Below are 18,077 nucleotides of genomic sequence, written 5' to 3'. Positions count from 1 at the left end.
ATTCTTGCATGCTAGGCTTAAAGATATTCCAAGGAGCGTGGAGAAGCGTGTGCAATCTGAAATTGCTCTTGCCTGAAAAGTGAAGGACTCTGATGGTAGATAATGAGTAAATTAATGCAAAAGTGCTTCATATTTTTGAAATACAGATTTTTTTAGGGTTGCCATCTGATTGATATTTCAAATAAGTGAATAATATATAAATATGAATAATTAATTCAAGTTCTATCTATTGATGTAATATCAGCTATATATTTGAACTGAATATATTCATTAAATACAAAATTTTTATTGCATTGTTAAATGTTTGATTAAAGTATGATTATTTTGTGAAAATTGTTCGAACAATTTAAGTTGAATTCAGTAATAAAAACATGGATTTCCTCCTGCTTTAACAGACATTAAGGAATGTATGTGTTCTATAATTTGTCATCAGGGTTCTCTAAAATACAAGAATATTGACATGAGCATGAACATATGGAAGAAATTGTATTTAGAATGTCCTTAATAAACATGATTTAAATTTAATTGAATATCATTTTGAATGCTGATACTCCTGTAATATTTAAGGGAAAATACAACCATTCAAGTGTCTTAAGGAGTTTAAATGGCCTCAATTTTTTGATTTTAGGGAGACTAGTTTCAAGTAAGATTTCCTACTGACCTTCCGTTACTGTCTCATTTAGTTTTCTGGGTTGGGGATATTGAATTTCAAGGTATGTTATCTGGACCTGCTACTTTTTGTGGGTTCAACTGCAGCTATTCAGGGTGCTATAGTATGGATTGAGAAGGGTCATGTGGCCTCTCCATCTGGAACCTGGTGGGAGTGTGAATTGTCGAGAGCCATGTGGCCTTTCTGTCAGGAATCTGGAGGGAATGTTGATTGTGGAGAGTCATGTGACCTTTCTGGCTGGAGCATAGTCAGACGTCACCTCATCTGGCAGTCAAAGATTAGACCTGCCCACCTCTGAGACTGATGCATGATTGTCCCTATCAGCTGATGTGTGATTGGTCCTCCAGGTGCCAATCAATGGTTCTAGAACTGCCCACAGGTGAGGGTGATGGGTGAGCAGTCCTCACAAGTCAAGTGGATGGATCCTGCATTGATAAAAGCCGAGCACATGCAGGTTCTCTCTTTCTTTCTCACACTCACACTCTCACTCTCTTGCTGCTGCATGGAGACCATCATTGAACTCCGGACATGAGCAGCTCTAGAGAGCCAAGTACAATGGGCCTGTTCTGAATCCTGAGCCATAGGCAATGCTGGAAACTAGGTTAATTTGATATACTTGTTATTTGTCATTAATTTACTGTTTGTTAATGTGCTGTGTCTGCTAGAGATAGAGAGAGTAGGTGGATACTGTGTGTTTAGCTTTCATGTTCCCAATCAGGAATTGAGATTGTTTAGCATGATTTATTTGCATCTGTGTGTAGTTATTTGTGCATTATTGCTCTCTATGTGTTCATTAGTTATGACTATTCCTGAATCTCCAGACTGTGAACCATGGGCAGCTCCAGAGGGCTGACTGCAATGGGCCCATCCTGGATCCTGAGCAGCGGTGACACTGGAAATCAGGTTCATGAGTATGTACTCGTTTAGTTTCTTGGTATTCCATGCCTGTGGGTGGTGGCTGCGGAACAGGTTAGAACCATACAACACGACAGCACAAAAAAACAGCCCTTCTAGTCTGTGCCAAAACATTATTTTGCTAGTCCCATTGATGTGCTACCAGTCCATAACCCTCCAGACCTCTCCCATCCATATATCTATCCAATTTATTCTTAAAACGTAAGAATGAGCCTGCATTTACCACTCTCTGAGTGAAATGTTCCCCTAAACCTTTCCCCTTTCACCCTAAAGCCATGTCCTCTCATATTTATCTCTCCTAATCTAAGTGAAAAGAGTTTACTCGCATTTACTCTGTCTATACTGCTCATAATTTTGTAAACCTCTATTAAATCTCCCCTCATTCTTCCATGCTCTAAGGAGTAAACTCCAAACCTGTTTAATCTTTCCCTGTAACTCAACTCCTGAAGACCTGGCAACATCCTAGTAAATATTTTCTGCACTCTTTCAATCTTACTGATATCCTTTCTGTAGTTTGGTGACCAGACTGCACACAATACTCCAAATTTGGCCTCACCAATGTCTTGTACAACTTCACCATAACATCCCAACTCCTATACTCAATATTTTGATTAATGAAGACCAAGATGCCAAAAGCTTTCTTTACTACTCTGACTACCTGTGACGCCACTTTCAGGGAATATATCTGTATTCCCAGATCTATTTGTTCCTCTGCACTCCTCAGTGCCCCACCATTATGTCCTACCTTGGTTTGTCTTTCCAAAATGCTCACACCTCACACTTGTCTGCATTAAATTCTATCTGTCATTTTCTGGCCCATTTTTCCAGTTGGTCCCAATCCCTCTGCAAGCTTTGAAAGCTTTCTTCACCATCCATAACATTTCCAATCTTAGGTCATCAGCAAACTTGCTGATCCAATTTACTACATTATCATCCAGATCATTGATATAGAGAACAAACAACAATGGTCCCTGCACCAATCCCAGAGGGACACCACTAATAACAGGCCTCCAGTCTAAGAAGCAATCATCCACTACCACTCTCTGTCTTCTCCCATTCAGCCAATTTTGAATCCATGGATACTAGTGTCTGAACCTTCTGAACTAACCCATGTAGGACCTTGTCAAAGACCTTACTAAAGTCCACGTAAACAACATTCACAGCCTTTCCTTCATATACTTTCATGGTAACCTCATCAAAAGATTTGTTAAAAATGTCTTACCACACACAAAGCCATTCTGACTATTCTTAATCAACCCTTGGCTGTCCAAATACTTGTATATCCAATCTCTCAGAACACCCTCCAATAATTTACCTTTAACTGATGTCAGGCACACTGATCTGTAGTTTCCTGATTTATTTTTAAGCCTTTTTAAACCACTGAATGACATGGCCTACCCTCCATTTCCTCCAGCACCTCACCCTGCAATTTCTACACTAGTCCCCCTCAAGGTCTGAGAGAATATCATGTCAGTCCCTGGGGATTTATCCACTTTTACTCACTGTAAGGGAGCAAGCACTTTCTCTTTTTTCATCTCTATATATTCTATGACACTACTGCTTGTTTCCATTCCTTCCTTGTCCACTATGCTAGTTTCTGAGGACACTCTTTAAGATCTCTCCCCAACTTGTGAGGCTCCACACATAGATGACCACTTTGATCTTTTAGAGAGGACCAACTTGGTCCCTTACTATCCTTTTTCTCTTAATGTACTTGTAGAAAGCCTTTGGGTTTACCTTCACATTATCTGCCAAAGCATCCTCATGTTTTCTTTTTGCCTTCCTGATTTCCTTCTTAAGTATTTTCTTACATTTTCTAGACTATTCTAGCATGGCATTTGCTCCTACACACCTCTCTCTTCTTCTTAACTAGATCGCCAATACCCCTTTAAAACCAGGGTTCCCTGCACCTATTAACTTTGCTTTAATCCTGACAAGGACATGCAAACTCTGAACTCTCAGAATGTTGCCTTTGAAGGCCTTCCACTTACTGAACACATCCTTGCCAGAAAACAATTTATCCCTATCCACACTTCCTAGATCCTTTCTCATTTCCACAAAATTGCCATTTTTCCAAACCTCTCCTTATCCACAATTAACTTGAAACTAATGATATTATGGTCACTGGACCCAAAATGTTTTCCTACACATACTACTGTCAGCTGACCTGTCTGGTTCCCTAATAGGAGATCAAGTATTACATCCTCTCTTGTTTGTACCTCCATATATTGATTTAGAAAACATTCCTGAACACATTTGATAAACTCCAAGCCAAGTAGCCCTTTTACAATATGGGAGTCCCAGTCAAATATGTGTAAAGTTAAAATCTCCTACTATCACAACCTTATGTTTCCTTCATTTCTCAGTTTACTGTGCCTGTGGGTGGTGGCTGCTGAACAAGTTAAACCCTTGTTTTTTGGTATACCGTGCTTGTGGTGGTGGGTGTAAGTCTGAGTGTGTGCCCTTTTTGTGAATTCCTCTGTGTGTAAATAAAGACCATTATTTGTTCATAACGTGTCCAGCCTTGATTTTCTTTGAACCTGCCAAAACTATTCTTGAACACAACAGGTGCCTGTTCTTCAGGGGGAGACCTAGTTTTCCTCATCATCCTGTATGTTGAAGGTATTCAACCTGTCAGAAAGGAAGGTATCATTATCACTTAACCTACAAGATTGACTTATATGTCAGTTATGGTTTAAATACACTGCCACATGTGCCTCATGTTTCTTGTTACCATAATGTATTTGCCAAAGTTTCTTTAAAAGTACATCCTTTGCTAATTTGACAACAATATTAAGGCAAAGAATGAATTTGCATCAATGAATGGTGAATAATTTATTCTTTTAAGTTTGGTTCAACATCATTCTCCACGTATCCTTAGTGATGCTTCGAAAATTGCTCTATTTCAGTTTTAATTCGATTACTCACTGCTCTTCTTCTCTTTGGCTTGGCTTCGCGGACGAAGATTTATGGAGGGGGTAAAAAGTCCACATCAGCTGCAGGCTCGTTTGTGGCTGACAAGTCCGATGCGGGACAGGCAGACACGATTGCAGCGGTTGCAGGGGAAAATTGGTGGGTTGGGGTTGGGTGTTGGGTTTTTCCTCCTTTGCCTTTTGTCAGTGAGGTAGGCTCTGCTACTCTGCATGGATTCCTCAACTTTTCAAGTAAAACAAGACTCTATGTAATCAATGAGAGTGTTTCAACTAAATGATTATTTTTAATTATAATCAAATTGCCTTCAAAAGAAAATAAATGTTGTTTTACATATATCAGTAACTATGAGAATCATAATTCCCATCAGATTTTTTTTTAACCTTCCAACTATTTTGCAAAAGGTTAATGACAGTCATGAGAGGATTATTATTTCTCAGCAATCGCTTTGCTGAGTTTATTAAATTATTCAACTTATAGACAGTAGCCAAATACACCTGGCAGTGAATATCAGTGTGCAACACTTAAATATTTCAAAAATACAGAAGGATTCCAATTAATTGGATCAGCCCACAATAATCATGTCCTTAATTTTTTAGGGATAGAACAATTTGTTCAGAAATAGATTTTCTCCTACTTTTTAAAAAAAAATTATCTAGCAGTTTTATATATTGCACCACAACTCCTTCAGACTGAAATGTACAGCAGCATTGATTTACAGTGCTGTCTAGAATGTTTGGGACAAAAATACTTATTTTCCTTTATTTGCCCCTGTACTCCACAGTTTTAAATTTGTAATCAAACAATTCACATGTGATTTAAAATGTACATTCCAGATTTTATTCAAGGTTATTTGCATACAGTTTGGTTTGACCATGTAGAAATTACAGCACTTGTTATACATAATCCTCCCCATTTCAGGGTGTCATAACGTTTTGGACATTTAGGTATTTACTTAGGTATGTTTAATTATTTCATTTGTGCAGTAAAAGAGCAAGACTTGCTTCTAAGCTTTTGATCATCTTTGGAGTCTGTAATTGCAATTTTTCAACATGAGGAATGGAGTAATGCCAATGAAAGTCAAAGAAGCCGTTATGAGGCTGAGAATCAAGAATAAAACATTAAGAGACAGTTTAGGATTACCAAATTCAACAGTTTGGAACACCATTAAGAAGAAAAACCTGTACTGCTGAGCTCAGTAATTGCAAAGGGACAGGTAGGTCAAGGAAGATCTCCACTGCTGAAGATTGAACTCTCATCATAATGAAGAAAAATCCTCAAACTCCTGTCCAACAGATCAGGGAAATCCCCTTCAGGAGGCAGGTATGGATGTGTCAATGTCCATCATCTGCAGAAGACTTCATAAACAGAAATACAGAGGCTACGCTGCAAGATGCAAACCATTGCTTAGCCACAGAAATAAGATGGCCAGATTGCATTTTGACAAGAAGTATTTAAAAGAGCTGCAGAATTCTGGGAAAGGGTCTTGTGGACAGATGAGACCAAGATTAACCTGTATCAGAGTGATGGCAAGAGCAAAGTGTGGAGAAGTAAAAGAACTGACCAAGATCCAAAGCATAACTCCACATCTGTGAAACATGGTGGTGAGGTGTTGTGGCTTGGGCATGTACGGCTACCATAGGTACTGGTGTACTTATCTTCATTGATGATGTAACTGCTGATGTCAGTAGCAAAATTCTGAGGTGTTTACTCAAGTTGGAGCAAATGCCTCCAAACTCATTCATCCACTTCATCCACAGCAAAACAATGATCCCAAACATACTGCTGAAGGCACAAAGAAGTTTGTCAACACTAAAAACTGGAAAATTGTTGAATGGTCAAGTTAGTCACCTGAGCTAAATCCAATTGAGCTTCCCTCTCCTGACTAGAAAACTTAAAGGGACAATCCCTGCGATAGTACAGACCTATCACCAATGTATATAGTTACAGTATCTAGAGTGTAATGACTGTGCTTACAGCGATTGGCTGAGAGCTTAGCCACGCCTACTGTCTGGGCCTTAAAGGGTTGTGTCCCTAGCCAGGTCGGATCATTCCGAAATGGTCGGCCACCTGTCTTTTGCTAATAAAAGCCTTGGTTTGGATCAACGAGTCTTTGGTTCTTTCGACGAGCTCACCCAAAACAAGCAGGAGCTGAAGATGGCTGGTAGAAAAGATGCTCAGAACCTGGTAATGTCTATGAATCAGACTTCAAGCAAGTCATTGCATGCAAGGGATATGCAACAAAGTACAAAACATGACTAATATGCGTTGCTGTTTCAAATATTATGGTGCCCTGAAATGAAGTTATTTGTTTACATGGTCAAATCAAAATGTGAACAAATAACCTTGAATAAAATCTGGAATATACATTGTAATCATTCCAAATTTAAAACTATGGAGCACAAGAGCAAATAAAGGAAAAAGACTCTTTGTCTCAAACCTTATGGAGGGCACTGTATATCGTGCCTTTAATATCCCACGACAGGAAGATATCAAATAAAATTTGGCATCAGGCTTTACAAAGCTTTTAAAGCTACAAAATGCTGTAAACAGAAAGGAATGTTGCAGGTGCAACAGTAAAACCCTTTTACCAAGTTGCTTCACCCCAGGAGTCATATTACACATACAAAGATTTCATTTTATACCAGCAGGTAGCAGCTCTGTCAAAAGAAAGTGCATTCAATTTTCATTTGCCACATTGGCAGGAAGTTTTCAAGTACACATTGAACATACCTAATATGATTTATTTTTCAACTGAGATCAAGTGAATTTAAGATCCAAACAGTAGTTTGAGCACAGTATCTAAGGCAGCATTTCAAGTTTGAAATACCAAGGTTAAAATGGACATTTAAAAAATAAGTGGAGGAATCATGATGTGTGATTAATCCAGGTTTTTGCCTTTGTTGCAGGCCACAGACTATCTTTGTGTTGCATTTACAAGATGATCTATTCGGCTCACACTGGCTACGCTGTTTATTATCAGCAATAATGCTACAGTGAATCTACACTGGGGGAGATATTGTGGAACTCATTCTTACATGGGAGGGAGCTGACTTCACAATTTCAAAGAAGAAAGAATGAAAGATGGCCCATTTCCACCCAAATCCAGAACACTGTCCAGACATACTGTATGAATCCAGTTGGAGGAGAGTGCTTTGATAGTCAATATCCACAGTCACAATCCAAAGGCCTGAATATGATGCCATAAATGTAATGATCCCAAGTGCTTGATCATAATTAATGAATGTAATAATGGAGGAACAGGATTTTCTCCCAAGATGCTCCTTTGATTTGGATGACTCGAGCAAAGGTTAACAGTCTCAAAATAAAGTTGAGAAGAAATTCCTTCACCTAGACGATAATAAAACTTCTGAACTTTCAGACCAAAAGTCACTTAGAACAGAGAATCCTGAGATAGACAAATTTTTATATATTAAGACAATCAAAGGACATAGGCTATGAGCTTATTAATTGGTTGGCATAAGGGGATGAATGATCTACTTTTTGAAATCTATTTCTTGTAGCCTAACAATAAGCCCTGCAGTGGTCCACACTTTTCTAATTTCAGGAAGTCAAAAACCACAGCCCAGGCTCTTATGGTCTCCCTGTTACTGACATTGCAAACATTGAAGAGGTAAGATCTTCAATCATTTACCTGGTATGACAAGCCTACAACCAACTCAGGTAATAGGGTAGTTTAGATATCAATTCTGCAAAGGGCAAGATCAAACATAAGCTCTGCTGCAAACAACTCCGATTAGGGAATCAATAAATCCGCCATTTTATGCACAGTAAGATGCTTGGAATAAGGGTAGGTTGTCAGAAATCTTGTATGCAATTTCAAATTGCGTAGAGGAGTCCAGCACAAACATTGAATGCCAACTTTAGAGAAGGAACACATTTTTTCCTAGATTGTAGAGGTGGGCAATCTAATTACAGATCCTGCCAGCATGTTATTAATTTTGCTCCTTTTCATCTTCAATACTTCAGGTAGATTTCCACTTAAATCTATATCATTCTACTTTCAGATAAAACTTCTCATTTTTACTGTCCTATACTAAATTGATTCAAACTGTTTCCTCACCAGTTAATTGAGCCAGAGTTCCTTTGCAATCTCCGAGAATCGATTTCATTACTTGCAACTGTTCCCAGGATGGTATTTTGGCTGAGAATCAATAGGTAGAATGTCAAACATTCAAGAGTTTTAAAGGGAGCTCTGCATAATAATAAAATCATGGATTTCTTTCTAATTTTTCCAAATGTAAAGCATTGCAGCATGTATGCTGACCACTGATAAATGCACCTCTCAATTTATAGACCATGGAGATTCTGAACTTTTCCAAAGACTATGTGAGAAGGATGTTGTTTCCTTTCAAACCAAATCAGAGGAGTGACAACTGTTAGGATCTAACTTAGTCTTTTTCACCCAGAGGCTCTCTTCTGTAAAGATGACCTCAACATTTATAATTTATGCATCTGGATGCTTTAGATCAGTGGTTCTCAACCTTTTTCTTTCCATTCACATACCACTTTAAATATTCCCTATGCCACAGATACTCTATGATTAGTAAGGGATTGCTTCAGGTGGTATGTGGGTGGAAAGAAAAAGTTTGAAAACCACTGTTTTAATCGTACCTAATTGACTCGTGATGTGCACGGTTTCAGAACTCCAAAGAAATGGACCAATGTCAATTTTTCTCAAGCAAAATATTTCTGTAACAATTGGGTCTAGAGCAGTGATTTTCAACCTTCCCTTCTCACTCACATACCACCTTAAGCAATCCCTTACTAATCTCAGAGCACTGATGGCATAGGGATTACTTAAAGTGGTGTGTGAGTGGAAAGAAAAAGGTTGAGAACCACTGCTTTAAATGATTAATTCTGGCATTAATCATATAATTAATTTTAAAAACTCCATTAGCACACACACCATTAGGCAGAATACAAGAAAAAAACATACCCCAAGCTTTTCAGTTGAATGTGTTGCAAGTGCATTCAATGGGAAATCAGGTGAGGAGAGTATCAGGGCAACAAATTTCATCTGATTAAATTGTCTTTCATTCACCACCCAAGCTGAACTGAACAATGCCCACTTTTGCAGGTCCAGTTAGCGAGACTCATAGAACATTAATTTGGAACTAAGGAGACAAAGGAAAAATTATAATGCAAAAAAATGTATAGATATTAAAAGACAACTGTTTTTAAACATGCTTTTTTTCCCCCAATCATCTCTAGGAAACGAGTTTATTCTACTCAAAATGTCAGCAGCGAATACTATGAGAAAGCATTTGCTTATGGACTTTATTATTTCCACGTATATGACATGCTGTATTTACCTCAAGACTGAAAGGCACATACCACAGAATAGACAACCAGTTAAATGCCTTGATATGCAATTAATTTCTTCAAACAGAAGTTGGATCACTCTGGTAAGAAAAAAGATCATAAATTCTAACCATAAAAGTAGAATTGATGATAAGTCATGGAAAATAAAGTTGCAGTGTTAGAAAACAGCAGGTCTAATTTAATGTGAGGATTTCAGATTTATTGTCAGAGTACATACATGACATCCCTGAGATTCATTTATCTCTAATTGGTAGTGCAAAATATAATCTGTACACAGCGTAAACATGTGCAGATACTCCCTGACTTGCAATCTATACAACATACGTCCATCCGCATATATGACCGAAAAATTGTTTAAAAAGTATAAAATTTATGCTGTTTGTGTAGTATCTGACAAACTCTAACAGGGATACAGGGCATGTAAGAGCTAAAATATAAGTACTTACCTTGTTATTCGGCAAGGGGTCCGTAGACTGAGTGCAGCCATTCTGATTCCTTTGTGAATTCAATATCGTAAGGACACTTAACTCTCATGCGTGCGCCAGCCGAACTCCAATATGTGAACCCACCGCATATGCGCCAACCTAACATTTGCGCATGGGCACAGGAATCAAGATGGCCACACCCAGCCTATGGACCTCAGGACACTGACTAACAAGGTAAGTACACAATTCTGACATACATCCTTTCCAAGATATGACTGATCCTTCGGTCTGAATTACGGTCATATGTCGGGGAGTACCTGTAAACAAAAGAAATGTAAACAGATAACGAATGTAAAACCAACTGCAATACAGAGAGAGAATATGCATAGAAGATGGTACAATATAGCAGAGGGACAAGCCCTTCTGTCCACAAAACTTGTGCTGACCATGATGCCAATTAACATTAATTCAAGTTGCCTGCACGTAATCTATATCCCTCCACTCCCTGTTGTTCATATGACAGTCTAAATGGTTTTTAACCATTGTTATAAAGGCTTTCACCACTTTGCCTGACAGCATACTGTAGTCACCTACCTTTAACTTTCCCCACTCACCTTAAACCTATGCCCTCCAATTCTTGATATTGTCACATAGGTCTGATAGAGTATTTTTTCCTATCTATGTCTCATAAATTTACGTACTCTATCCAGGTCGCCCATCAACATCCATCAATTCAAATTTGTCCAACCTCTCTATCTAATTTAATTCTAATCCAGGCATCCTGATGAACCTCTTCAGCACTCTTCCCAAATCCTCCACATCTTTCTAAGATGGGGGCATCCAGAACCATACACAATACTCCAAACGTGGCCTAACTAAACTTTTATACAGCTGCAACATGACAATTGTTAGGTCTGCTTTGTTCATGAATGAGTGAGTCAGACACCCGACTGAGTCGAAATCAAGGTTCTTTGTTCTTTATTGTCGGATTGTAACACTTGCAACTAACAGTGTTAGTTGGAGAAGGCGCATTCTGCCGTTATCAGCAAATGGTGTTTTTTATATACCTTAGGATACGTACTTAGTAAATTATCATACCGTGACATTGTCCAATGAATAAACTGTTGCTGTCCCTCTCTGCTAGCCTCCTGCACATCAATTTGTCATCCCCACTCCTATCTTGAGAGTACAAGGTCACAACTGCATCTTGTTACGGCCCAGCACTGGGAGACTCCCTCTACATTCCCAGCTCATGATGTTTTTACCTAACACTTTCCAATTTTTATATTCAAAACCTTGACCGATACAGGCAAGTGTGCTCTACGCCTTCTCTCCACCCTATCTATTTGCTTTGCACCTTCAGAGAAACATACACTTACACCACTAGATCTCTCTAATCAGTGCTCTGAAAGGTCCTCATATTTACCGAATACTTACCCCTTCCATTTGACTTCCAAAGTGCAACACTTCACATTTGCCTGGATTAAACTCCATCTGCCACTTCTCTGTCCCATATTTCCAACTGATCTACACACTGCAGAATTGGTTGACAACCTTCCTCACTAGCCACAATTCATCTGCAAACTTACTAATCAGACATTTTCAATCAAATAATTTATCTAAATTACAAATAACAGAGGTCCCAGCAAACTTGCTGAACATGATTTGTTACTGACTTCCTGTTAGAGTAGCATCCTGTTGTCTTCTATGGCTAAATCAATTTTGAATTCAATCTACCAAGTCTCCATGGATCCCATATGCCTTAATCTTCTGAATCAACACTGGTCATTTTTTTCTAATTCATAAGATCATAAGAAAAAGGAACAGAAGTAATCCATTCGGCCCACTGAGTCTGCTCCGCAACTCCACCCTGAGTTAAACTTTTCACATTAGTTCCAAGTTCTGACCTTTTCCCCATATCCCTTAATACCCTGACTAATTAGATACCTATCAATCTCCCCCTTAAACTCTCCCAATGATTGGGCCTCCACAGTTGTATGTGACAATGAATTTCACAAATTCCATGACCCTCTGGCTAAAGAAATTTCTCCTCATCTCTGTTTTAAATGGGTACTTCTAATTCTCAAACTGTACCCTCTTGTCCTGGACTCACCCACCAAGGGAAACATCTTATTCACATCCACTCTGTCCAATCCTTTCAACTTTCAAAATGTTTCTATGAGATTCCCTCTTCTATACTCCAATGAATGCAGTCCAAGACCTCATATGTCATCCTGGTAAATCTTTTCTGTTCTCTGTCCAACATCACTGCATCCCTTCTAAGGGGCCCAAAACTGCACAGTGTACTCTAAATGAGGTCTCACCAGTATCCCATAGAGCCTTATCAAAACTTCTTTACTCTTATACACTCTTTTGAATGCCAACATAGCATTCGTTTTCTTTAATGCCAATCTAACCTGGTGGTTAACCTTTAGGTTATCCTGCACGAGGACCCCTAAGTCCCTTTGCACTTCCAAATTTTGAATTTTCTCCCCATCCAAATAATAATCTGCCTGTTTATTTTTTCTTCCAAAATGTACAACTGTACATTTCTCAACATTGTATCTTATCTGCCATTTCTTCCCCCCCACCCCCCCTCTCCCAAACTGTCCCAGTCTTTCTGCAACCTTTTGGTTTCTTAAATACTTTCTACTCCACCATCCATCTTGGTGTCATCTGCAAACTGAACCACAAAAACATTTGATCCATAATCTAAATCATCAATATACATTGTAGAAAGAAGTGGTCCCAACATGGATCTCTGCGGAACACCACTAGTAACCGGCAACCAACCAGAACAGGATCCCTTTATTCCCACCCCTTGCTTCCTGCCTCTCAGCCAATGCTCCACCCAAACTAATATCTTTCCTGTAATTCCATAGCAGCTTATTATGTGGCACTTTCTCAAAGGCCTATTGAAAATCCAAATACACAACATCCTCCAAAAAGATCAGAAATGAAAAGCTTAACTCTCGTAAATTAAAAGCTTGCTTCTGGTTTGTGCTTTATGTTCTTTATGTAAACTGCGTGCATGGGATTTATCTCTTTAGCCAGCATCTAATCATTTTACTGTTTTTGAATTTTTATTCAAATGAGCAAATATCGAGACTGCTAATTCTAAATCAAATTGGCTGCTTTGACAGACTAAAACTCTCATTCTGGAACAGTTAATGAGCCTTTTCTTTGAGATAATTTTTATATTCATTATAGGTTTATGCTACTCTTGCTCATTAAAACATATTGTTTATCATAAGTTGTCAAATAAATAGATGATTTCAGACCAAATGAGAGTTCAGAATGCCACAATTGGCCCAAGCACACGCAAGGGACCATAAATCATTTAGATTTCCCATTTCACAAAGATAAAGTCTTACAAATTTTGAACTTTACATACTTTCTTGGGTTCAGACTCATATTTTACATCCTCCATTATTCACTGTGGGACCTGCTGAGATCCTCCAGCATTTCTGTGTTTCTACTACAATCACAATGCCTGCGCATGTTCTCATTTAGCTCCACCTAAAATTATCCAATGCACATTCAAGGATCTGAAATACAAGACCATCGGCTTGTCAAGTGATCCTATTTTCATGGTCTCGTACAAAGGTGGTTTGGGACAGTTGCACAGCTTATAGAACTACTGCCTTACAGCACCAGACACCCAGGATGAATCCTGACTTCATGTGTTCTGTAAGGAGTAAAACACAAAAGTCTACAGACTGTGCTTGAAGTAAAATCAAAATGCTAGAGAAACTCAGCAGGTGAAACAGTGGGCAAAGGTAATGTGTCGAGCTTGATGTAGGACGAAAGCAGAGAGTAGTAGTGGAAGGAAAGTATTCTGCCTGGAGGTCGGTGATGAGTGGAGTACCACAGGGATCTGTCTGGGATCTCTGCTCTTTGGGATTTTTATAAATGACCTGAATGAAGAGACAGAAGGATGGGTCAGTAAGTTTGTGGATGACATGAAGGTTGGAGGAGTTGTGGATGGAGCTGAGGGTTGTCAAAGGTTACATGAGGATATAGACAGGATGCAGAGTTGGGCAGAAAAGTGGCAGATGGCTTTCAATCCAGATAAGTGGGAGTGATGCATTTTGGAAGGACTAACCAGAAGGTTGAATACAGGGTTAATGGTCGGTTACTTAAGAGTATGGATGAACAGAGGGACCTTGGGGTACAGATCCATACATCCCTCAAAGTCACTGCACAGGTTGATAGGATAGTTAAGACCTGTGGGATGCTGGGATTCATTCATGGGTATTGAATTCAGGAGTAGAGAGGTCATGATACAACTCTACAAATCTCTGGTGAGACCACACTTGGAGTATTGTGTTCAGTTCCTGGCAGCTCATTATAGGAAGGATATGGAAGCTATGGGGAGGGTGCAGAGGAGATTTACCAGGATGCTGCCTGAATTGGAAAACCAGTCTTAAGAGGCAAGGTTAGCAGTGCTGGGACTTTTCTCTTTGATGCATAGAAGGATGAGAGGAGACATATTTTGAGAGACATAGATAGGGTGGCCAGCACCTGTTTCCCAGGGCGGGATCAGCAAACACCAGAGGACATATGTACAAAGTTAAGGGAGGGAAGTTTAGCGGAGACATCAGGGTAATTTTATTTTTACACAGAGAGTTGTGGGTTCTTGGAATGCCTTGCTGTGGATGGTGGTGGAAGCTGAAACATTGGGGGTATATAAGAGACTCTTAGACAGACACATGGATGAAAGGAAAAATAGAGCGTTACGGGGTAAGGAGAGCTTAGTACTTTTTTTGGAAAGAATTTGCGGGTCAGTGCAACATCGAGGGCCGAAAGGCCTTTACTGTGCTGTATTGTTCGATGTTTGACCTGCGAGTTTCTGCAGTATTGTGTTTTAACACTTGTGAGGGGTTTGTATATTGTCCCTGTGACTACATAGGTTTGTTCCTGAAGCTTCAGTCTCACCCCACATCCAAAGACGTAGTTTGGTCAGTTAATTGGCTATTGTAAATTTCCCCCCATGTGTAGGTAGATAGGTAGTAGTAGACTCTTGAGCAGAGTTTAAAAAAGTAAGAATTTTTAAAAATTAAGATAAAATTAATGTAAGTGACTATTTTTTTAAATTTTTTATTTTTCACACTAAGAACCATATTAACCAAAATACACACAAACATTTCCTTCTTGAATATACACAGTGTCATTTTCTCCCCTTTCCCCCCTCCCTTCCCTCCCTCCTTCAAACCCACTAAATGTTCAACATATACAATACAATAAACCCATTAAACAATGTCATCACACAATGAAAATAAACAAGAAAATTGTGTCATCTACTTTTACACACTGGGTCAGTTCATTTCGTCTTCTTCTCATTCTATCATTTTAGGTGGTGGAGGTCCGCGGTAGCCTCTCTCTATTGTGTTCCATGTACGGTTCCCAAATTTGTTCAAATAATGTGACTTCATTTTTTAAATTATATGTTATTATTTTCCAATGGAATACATTTATTCATTTCTATGTATCATTGCTGTACTCTCAGATCTAAACAAAGATAAAAAATGAAATATGGGAAAAGCTATGCTCCAGAACTATGAGAAATACAATAAACACGAGGTTACGCATGATACAATATAATTGGTTACACAGGCTATATATCACGCCCCAAAGGTTAAATAAATGGAATCCAACAGTATCAGACAGATGTTTTCGCTGTAAGAAGGAAACGGGAACAACAGTATATGCAATTTGGGCATGTGAGAAAGTGGAAAAGTTTTGGGAAGATCTAAATCAGGTATTAAATAAAATCACAAAAAAAAACATACCAAAAAATCCAGAGCTCTTTCTTCTAAGTAATATAAGAAGTAAAGAATTAGGCCTCAAACTGGATGAAGCGCAAAAAAGATTTATTATGATAGCCTTAGCAGTAGCAAAAAAATGTATAATGTCAACTTGGAAAGTGACTATTTGTTTGACTACAGCAAGCACAGACTCGAAGGGCTGAAGCCCTTGTTTCCAATAGTGTACAACTTTAAAATTAAACCTGATGGTAATTACATTGGATACTTTTTTCTCAACTACACATGAAATTATATGCTTATTTTGAATTGTCTGCCATGGACCTGTCAGTCTTTACCAGGTCCACATATTCAAGAAAACACAAGTGGCCAGTAGAAAAAAAACCCAACTTACCAAAGCAAAGTTCACTGAGTGGATTACTATCATAATATTATTGAGAAGATGTAGTGGGAAATTTTAACCCTTAAAGGAAGGAAGAACATCCAGAATTCAAACTCCAGAAGTTTAAAACATTACATTTATATTGTACTTGAATAACTGTTTTATGTTCTGATCTGATAACTGGAGATTATTGCAAATTATTTCATTTTGAACCATTTATACTTTTCTATTTAGAAGCAATGTACTTTAAGCCCTTGTTTTGGTAAATTTTGATTTTAAAGTTCTGCAGATTATTTCAGGATGGAATCAATTGTTGCAAATCATTCTGAAGTGAAAGAATATTTTCTCATTTTTGAAGTTGCCCTAAAATGGCAAATAAAATCATCAAATTATGGAGAGCTAAACAATGCTGTGAAACGGTTAATTCTAAAAAATGCAATGCACTGATTTTCCAATATGTATCGATAGAATTAAAAATTATGAGCTGAGGCTTTTTTATAATCCAGAAATGGGACTGTGTGAATTGAAAATCCTCACCTGGCCTGATGCCTGAACAAAAGCACATGACCTTCAAGCAATGTTTGAAGATGTAAAGGTAGGGAGTTATTTGGAGAGCCAAGAATACAGCTGGCTGCAGAGGCAGTAAAAAAAAAGCTTGCATTTCCTTAATGTTTTATTAAATGAAGAATGACTAAAGAAATCCATGGTTTATAATGAATGGACAAAGTCAAGTACAAGAGAAAAATAGATGACAACTGTGATCTCTCACCTAATCAGTATTACTAAGAACTTCTAATTCAACATTGATTATGCTACTCTTGTATGCCAGCCATGCTTTCTTGTTTTATTTAATGTAGTTCTTGCAGTTTTTGAAATAGAATTTAAAAGGCACAGATGTAAACTATCCAACCATTAACTTCTCCGTGTAAGATTAATTTATATTTGTAAGAATTTGCACTGGATTCCTGAAAGTGCAACTTTTACTTTCTGGAATAGTCCATTTGTCTTCATGTATGATTGCTTAATTCAAATCACCTGTTAATTATATTTTAGTCAGACTAAGAATTGCTCACAGCTTTTGTGTTTCTCAATTGTGTTTTAGCACTACATTTGGACAATTATGTTACTAGGATAACTTAATTCAAATGATGGGCTAATTCATTCATTTAGATTCAATAACTAATTTTAAAATAATCTAGAATAGACTGCTTCTCTGCTTGTATTTCTAACTTACTGATAAACTGACACTCCCCGTTCACAGCCAGGTATCTCCCTTTTCCTCTTCCACTGAAAACAATGTTCATGATGACATACAGTTCCAGGTTAATGGAGGTCCTCTGGTTACTCCACTCCACTGAACATAATAATGAAAACAAGCCCTAGACAGTATAAGTTGTAGAACCAAAGATGGAGCTCGTGCCACAAATAAAATGGACAGGTAACATTGGTGCATTCCTCACTCACTGCTATCATGGTATTTTGTAGAGGTTCTAGGTGAGATTAAATTTCCCAGGTTTTCAGTGGTGTTCTAAGAATACAAGCCTAATGGTAACTGACAGATATTGAAAGCATTAATACAATTGCAGCATACATCAGAGCTGCCAGGGCCTGGAGACCTTTGTGCAAAATGCTGACTGTTCTTT

The 18,077-nt window shown here is 38.2% G+C and overlaps 2 protein-coding genes and 1 pseudogene across 7 annotated transcripts in view; 2 read left to right on the top strand and 1 right to left on the bottom strand.

Moving 5' to 3' along the window:
* The window catches only part of c4h7orf57 (chromosome 4 C7orf57 homolog), an 84,094-nt gene extending 83,564 nt beyond the window's left edge, over positions 1-530 (top strand). For all 6 annotated transcript variants that reach the window (XM_069935486.1, XM_069935485.1, XM_069935488.1 and 3 more), the window contains one exon: positions 16-530. In XM_069935486.1, the coding sequence (XP_069791587.1) occupies positions 16-76 (61 nt within the window). In that variant the 3' untranslated portion in view covers positions 77-530. The remainder of the gene's footprint in view (positions 1-15) is intronic.
* A 6,904-nt stretch (positions 531-7,434) lies between these two features.
* Positions 7,435-18,077, top strand: part of LOC138762475 (uridine phosphorylase 2-like) — a 42,333-nt pseudogene continuing 31,690 nt past the window's right edge.
* Positions 15,782-18,077, bottom strand: part of LOC138762114 (coiled-coil domain-containing protein 148-like) — a 146,711-nt gene continuing 144,415 nt past the window's right edge. The window contains exon 17 of the mRNA XM_069935474.1: positions 15,782-15,798. The gene's annotated coding sequence lies outside the window, so the exon portion shown is untranslated. The remainder of the gene's footprint in view (positions 15,799-18,077) is intronic.

The sequence above is a fragment of the Narcine bancroftii genome, chromosome 4, assembly GCF_036971445.1.
Source record: "Narcine bancroftii isolate sNarBan1 chromosome 4, sNarBan1.hap1, whole genome shotgun sequence".
NCBI classification, from domain to species: domain Eukaryota; kingdom Metazoa; phylum Chordata; class Chondrichthyes; order Torpediniformes; family Narcinidae; genus Narcine; species Narcine bancroftii.
The sequence above is the reverse complement of the archived record's forward strand: the minus strand, read 5'-3'. Positions and strand labels throughout refer to the sequence as shown.